At 40.7% G+C, this 7320-nt stretch overlaps 1 protein-coding gene across 1 annotated transcript; it reads right to left on the bottom strand.

Moving 5' to 3' along the window:
• Nucleotides 1-1342: 1342 nt before the first annotated feature.
• LOC142656495 (chemerin-like receptor 1) lies at nucleotides 1343-5782 on the bottom strand. The gene is made up of 2 exons (XM_075831428.1): nucleotides 5717-5782; nucleotides 1343-3331 (listed from the first exon to the last, which is right to left on the bottom strand). The coding sequence occupies exon 2, from the start codon at nucleotides 3320-3322 to the stop codon at nucleotides 2234-2236; it is 1089 nt and encodes a 362-aa protein (XP_075687543.1). The 5' UTR covers nucleotides 3323-3331; nucleotides 5717-5782; the 3' UTR covers nucleotides 1343-2233.
• Nucleotides 5783-7320: the final 1538 nt, after the last annotated feature.

The following is a 7320-nucleotide window of genomic DNA, read 5'->3' as shown; positions in this document are numbered from 1 at the left end:
ACGCTTGCAGTAAAATGAAGCATCATGCCCTATCTTCGGGCGTTTACGCCTCTGACCTCCCATTGATATCAATGGGAGGCAGAGAAAGTGTATTTCTCGCCGCTTTTTCCCATGGCACTCAATGGGCGTGAGCGAAAAACGTAGCAAAAAACGCCACGAAAATCACTGCAAACCGCGTGCAGGCAGATCAAAATCTGCCTCAAAATTCCAAATGGAATTTTGAGGCAGAATTTTCCTCCTGCAAAAAAACTCTGTGAGAACTCAGCCTAAAAAGAAGTAGCATGTCACTTCTTGAGGCGTTTTTTGGAGCTGATTTTCCATTGAACACTAAGGCGATGTTCACACTGAGTTTTTTTTACGCGGAAACCGCGGGAAAACTCGTCAAAAATGGCCCGAAAATGCCTCCCATTGATTTCAATGGGAGGCGGGGACATGCCCTATCTTCGGGCGTTTACGCCTCTGACCTCCCATTGACTTCAATGGGAGGCAGAGAGAGCGTATTTCGCGGCGTTTTATGCCCGCGGCGCTCAATGGCCTGCAGGCGAAAAACGCAGCGAAAATCGGTGTGCAGGGAGAGGAAAATCTGCCTCAAACTTCCAAACGCAATTTTGAGGCAGAAATTCCGCCTGCAAAAAAATCTGTGTGAACCCAGCCTAAGCTTCATTTTCAGCTTCAAAAACGCCTGAAAATCAGAGGCTGTTTTCCCTTGAAAACAACTCCGAATTTTCAGACGTTTTTTGCTAAGCGTGTGAGCATAGCCTGTAAAAGATTCTTCAAAGTTCAGATCTGAAAAAGAAAACACATAAAATTAGTTTTTCCGCTATTATCTATACTGGACAACATCTGGGTGAATAAAAGGATTCACTTTACATCATTACTTGAGAGTTGTTGATGATGATAGATAGATAGATAGATAGATAGATAGATAGATAGATAGATAGATAGATAGATAGATAGATAGATAGATAGATAGATAGATAGATAGATAGATAGATAGATAGATAGATAGATAGATAGATAGATAGATAGATAGATAGATGATAGGTAGGTAGATAGATAGATAGATAGATAGATAGATAGATAGATAGATAGATAGATAGATAGATAGATAGATAGATAGATAGATAGATAGATAGATAGATAGATAGATAGATAGATAGATAGGTAGGTAGGTAGGTAGATAGATAGATAGATAGATAGATAGATAGATAGATAGATAGATAGATAGATAGATAGATAGATAGATAGATAGATAGATAGATAGATAGATAGATAGATGAGATAGGTAGGTAGACAGACAGACAGACAGACAGATAGATAGACGATAGATATGCGACTGTATCTGGCTGATCAGCAATATTATCCCTCACAATGGACAAGTGTCTGAATTTATTCTAATCATACTACCCCTTATAACATCTATATTTATTATTTTGCAGCTCCCCCATCTGCATGCTATAGGCAATTGTAGCTCTACAGCTGGTGTGACTTCTTGTCTAGGTGACTGCCATCTGAAAACCTCATGCTGTACAATACACTGCCTCTCCATGCTGCACATACTTGTTTCAGCATCCTTTCCCTTATTCAGCCAAACGCAAGCTTGAGAAGACTACAGAAGACCTCATGGGGCTTCAGGATAAAAACATGCAATACAAGGGAGAAAATGAACACAGGATTAACCCCTTACCACATAGCTTTCACACACCGTGCCGTATATTTACATCACGCTGATAACACAGCTGTGCCCATGCTATCCCCAATGGACGGATGGATACGATTGACAACCACTTTCCTGCTGTAACTACCGAGATTGGAGAGAATTCTGATCTACAACATTTAACTCAATAAATGCTACAATCTATATCAACCACAGCATCTATGGGGTGCAAACAAACAGAGGAGGCTAATTTCGCACACAAGGTTGTCAGCTCCTGCAACCAGACAGCAAGGCAGACTCCAGGGCTATCCTCTCAGATTCCCACTTAGGTGTGCCTTATAGGCAAAATACTAAATCCTACTGCATCCCCAGGAGGATAAATGTTAAACATAAAATATATATATATATGTTGTGAATTTATTGATAACATTCGCAGAAATATATAGAAAACACATTCCATATTGAACTCGTTGAGGAGAAGTTAGCGGGAGGCTCCTTGATTTGCCTACAGGGAGAAACCTTCCCTCTGCAATTTAGCTGATATGGACATCCTCAAACCTGTACATCTTGGCCATGCTATATTTTAGCAAAAAATTGAGAAATCTCTTTTCTGACTTGTTTTCCCACTAACACATACACTACAGGATTCAGGAAAGTGTTAGTGGCGGCTATGCTGGATAACAGCGGCAAAAATATAATAACTTTATACATCAGAGTGAACTGCAGAGTGTAAGCTGCCACCAAGAAAATGATCTGTGCTAAAACTAATGGAGTCCTGGTACAGAAGAAGGCCAGGACTGCAGCAATTACCACTCTGTACAGTCTGGATGGTGAAGCATTCTGGGAATTCTTCACATGGAAAACAATGATGATATTGGAGAATAGGATAACGCATAGCGGGATGACACAACCAATCACTGCGAGGGGAACGACAAGATTCCTCGTCGTAGAAAGAATTTCTATCCACTCTTTGAACTTTTCTAGATTTTCAAAGGGTTTATCACACAATTTACGTGGAAAACTCCTCCAGACTTCACTCATACTGGAATTGCGGTCAATATTTGAATATACAATGCTAGTAAGATCATTAGAAAAGAGGACGCATTGAGGTTCCCCATTGATGTCATGTTCATCACTGTAAATGATGGCTGGGATACTACATATGGCCGCCGATATCCAGATAATTGCACATATGCTGTAACCAAATTTCCGGGAAAGGAACTTCAGGTGCCATATTGGTTTAGCGACAGACAAGGCGCGATCAATATTTAGCGCAGTGAGGATGTAAATACTGGCATACATATTAACAAAGGTAAGGAAGTTGTAGAATTTACACACAGCGGAACCGTACGACCATCTTGCCGTTAGTACGGACACGGCATGAAGTGGTAGAAAGAGAAGAAAGGCGAAGTCGGCTAGAGCCAAGTTCAGGAACCAGATTGTAGATTTGCTCTTCTTCCTTATAAATCCAGTGACAAAGATGACAATAATGTTGCCGGCAAATCCGATGATACATGTGACAATGGACAGAATGAAGCTGAAGTACTGGAGAACCGTGGGGTCGCTGGTATTAGGAGATAAGACCGATGGGTTGTTGAATATGTCCCAGAACACATAACATAGATTTTTGTGTAATTCTTCGCTCATGTATAGTTCCTGGCTCATGGTTAGAATCTGCAGCATAGATTAAAAAAAAAACAAAAAAAAAACAGTCATTATTATCATAGGGTATTCATGAACTGACTTGAATGCTTACACTTAAAGGATTAGTTTGAGATAAGAAAAAAGACGTCTGCTTTTATTCCAAAAAACAGCGCCACTCTTGTTCTTAGGTCATGTCTAGTATTGCAGCTCAGTCTTATTACAATTGCCTCTTACTCTCTAGTGTACTCCCAGTCAGTGCAGGCGGGCAGGGGCAAAAGGCTGCTTGTCGTGACCCTTGAGTCTGAGAAACTCACTTTTCCAAAGCCACTTTACCCACAGGCTCGGTTCTGTACATTGCGCTCCAGGGGCATCTGAGGCAGATACTCTGGAGGGGACATCTAAGGCTGAAGACCCTGATTGGGGCACCTGAGGCTTTAAAACTTATGGGGCATCTGTGGCTACCACACATCGGTAAGGGAACAATGCCAACGAGATTAATGTGCCAAGCACCATACAACTTACCGCTTTAGGTTTCGCTCAGGTGGGAAGAGAAGGTGATACTTGTACCTCTTTTCCATATTTAACATTTGGATAAAAAATGGGAGGTTACGGGGCAAATCCTCAAATCTTTGCACTGGGCTTACCAATATGGCAAAACAGCTGTGGCTCCTGGCTATCCTCCTACGTGTTTCAGGGCATATCCTGACATAGTTTATATATACCATACTACTTGGTAGATATGCCCTAAAGTCGGCCCACTGTGGATACAAGTCTATCAACTCATCCACACAGTCATGGGCCACAACTTACCTAGTAACTCGTGGAAGGCATTACTTAAAGGCTATGTACACTTCGAAAGCAATTTTTATTTTTTTTATGAAAAAGTTCAATCAGTGTTTTTGGTGCAACTTTCTAATTAGGTTTTTTTTTTTAATTATTTTTACTTTTTGAGATACAGCTGCTTTGTCTCTTGTATACAGAGCAGCTGTATCATGCGCTAAGACCTGAATCCGTCAGATCCGCAGACTAGTGTCGGAGTCGAGTGTGTCATCTGTGCCAAGTGTCATCTGTGCCAAGTGTCATCATGCCAAGTGTCTGCCACACCAAGTGTCTGCCTAACCTTCTATTTATGTACTCTTGTCCTAAAGACTATCAATAACTATTGTTTGGACAGCTGCTACTCCGCTACGGCGGAGCAGCCTAGTGGGTCCACATACCCCATAGCCCTGACAGGCACTATCTACAGCGGGGGTGTTTGTGATGTTATCTACAGGGGGGGCTGTGTGTGTGATACTATCTACAGGGGGCTGTGTGTGGCGCTATCGACAGGGTGATGTGTGATGCTATTTATAGGGGGCTGTGTGTGGCGCTATCTACAGGGGGTACTGTGTATGTGGTGCTTTACTTTACAATGTTTGGCATAATTATATTCAGGGGCACAGTGCTTGGTACTATTTTATTCAGGGGCGCAGTGTATGGTGCTATTATATTCAGGAGCTTAGTGTATGGTGCTATTATATTTAGGGGCACTGTGTGTGGCACCATGAGTAGTTTATCTGTGTTTATAGGTGTGGAAATGTCGGAAAAGTGAGGAGCCAAAGACATCTGAGTGGCAAATTCTGCAAAAATGGGTCATGGCCGGGAGAAGTCGCCATAAGGTCTGGACCGGATGGAGAGAAAAAACTACTAGAATCTGAGAAGATGTCACCTGTGTGTCACTGGATTTATAGAGAATTTGTCACCTCTCCTTATATGTTTATTATCGGTAATCCTTGTATTTCACAAAAAGTCTTTGTGCAGTCCAGGATTTATAGACAAATGCGTGTTACCATTCCCCTTGTCAGGAGGATGTGTCTCTGCACAGTGTGATACTGTCGGGGATGGTTGGAGACTGTCAGTATGTAGGGAAACAGCCCTTTGACAAGGCGAATTGTAACAACTAGTTATTAATGCTTGCACAAAAAGGTAGTTTTAGCAATAGTTACGGCGCAGCAGGGGGCGGTGGAAAAGGTTTTGGGTAACAGCCCAGGGCCTATGGTCTACTTAATCCGCCACTAGTGGACCTCATATGTTTTCGCTCCCCAACAGACCTGACCTTCATTTTCTATAATTAATCTCGCCATAGGGTGCTTACCCTCCAGGCCCACATTGTATGACTATCTATATTCCCTCTTAACCCCACGGATTGCTCCCGCCGGTTGTCAACTCTTTACTGTACACTTGATGGATTTGTTGTTACAGCTATGCAAAATTGAAATGAAAGAAATGTTTAACACAAAAAAAAAACATCCGCCACCCAGTCAATAACACAATTTTCAAAAAAGCAGAACATGTCACAGCGGACAAATTCTGGAAATGTTGTCATGTAATAATAACCAAAGAGCAATAACTCCCATGCGCTTATACTTCACTTACCTGCAGTGCAAAGTACTGGAATACTAAACTGTCTGTGCAAATGTTCCGTCTTCAGCATGGACGGCCCTGTGATATATACGAATGAGAGGCGTAATATTAGTCTAACACAGTAACTAAATATAAAATCACATGGAAGTTTAACATAAAACCTTCCCTGCTGGACCACAAACAACATATGTTTTCCCTTTATTGACATTCCCGCGAAGATTATGCCGCCATCAGCACATATCTATAATAAATATCCAAAAATGTATATCTCATATCTATCTATCTATCTATCTATCTATCTATCTATCTATCTCATATCTATCTATCTCATATCTATCTATCTATCTATCTATCTCATATCTATCTATCTCATATCTATCTATCTATCTATCTATCTCATATCTATCTATCTCATATCTATCTATCTATCTATCTATCTATCTATCTATCTATCTATCTATCTATCTATCTATCTATCTATCTATCTATCTATCTATCTATCTATCTATCTATCTATCTATCTAATATTTATATCTCATATCTATCTATCTATCTATCTATCTATCTTTCTATGCATATCTATCTATCTATCTATCTATCTATCTATCTATCTATCTATCTATCTATCTATCTATCTATCTATCTATCTATCTATCTATCTATCTATCTATTCAAACCATATCACAGATCAGCATAGCACCTAAAAAGGATAACAGAAAGAACACACACAGATGTGGAATCTGTATGACACTACTGGTAGGCACTGGTTCCCTTCAATCTCGAAGTCTAAATGGGCGATCTGTCTTCTCCAGGATCTTCTGAGATGTCTTGGTTAGTAGAGCTGAGTCCAAAAGAATCCAGATGGAATGTGAAACTACGGAGTAAGATATAACTTTATATTCCATGCTTTTCCCAACCTCTCGCCTCAGAACCCTACAAGTCCCTCCCTTGGGTTTTCTCCACTCCCTCCTCTGAATACTCAGCTCTATATGAAAATAGTAATAAACAGCAAAGACATTTCCTGAAAAGGTTATAAAATGTGAGACTCCTTATAAACGTAAGATACATTACAAAGCATAAATATTTCATTAACCTTAATGTCATCAATTGAATATTAGAAGTGTTAATGAAAATTTCACATCAAGTCTGTGGTTGTCTTTCACCTGGATTGAACGACTTTTGAGTTGTCCCATCACCGGTAGTCTCTCTATTCTCTTTTATGGCAGATGTTTTTGTATTATCAGTACAACATTTGGTTGAAGATGATTTTCATCAAGAACCTCTCACTTTGTTAACCTGTCACCCACGTGGTTGACCCAGGAACATGGTACATTTTATGTATCCAACCCCTGAAGGACAAGTCAGTACTTCATTTCTACCTCCAGCGGTCACCACCACAAACACATAGAGGGCTTTCCACTAAAACAACCCCTACTTGTTAGAAAAGTACCGTGACAGTAAGCAGATCAAAAAGTGTCCCCCCTGCTGGGACCCCCAGCGATCAACTGTAATCTGTGGGGAAATGTGACAGTTAGTGTACAATTTCCCTGCAGTGCCTCCACAGGGGAAATTAAGCATTACACAGTGCCTATTCATATTAATGGGCTGTCTGTGCA

This window comes from Rhinoderma darwinii, chromosome 6, assembly GCF_050947455.1.
Source record: "Rhinoderma darwinii isolate aRhiDar2 chromosome 6, aRhiDar2.hap1, whole genome shotgun sequence".
NCBI classification, from domain to species: domain Eukaryota; kingdom Metazoa; phylum Chordata; class Amphibia; order Anura; family Rhinodermatidae; genus Rhinoderma; species Rhinoderma darwinii.
This window is presented reverse-complemented; position numbering and strand designations above follow the sequence as displayed.

Bases quoted from the DNA above. Each gene is read 5' to 3' on its own strand.
- LOC142656495 (XM_075831428.1), bottom strand. From the start codon at position 3,322: ATGAGCCAGGAACTATACATGAGCGAAGAATTACACAAAAATCTATGT.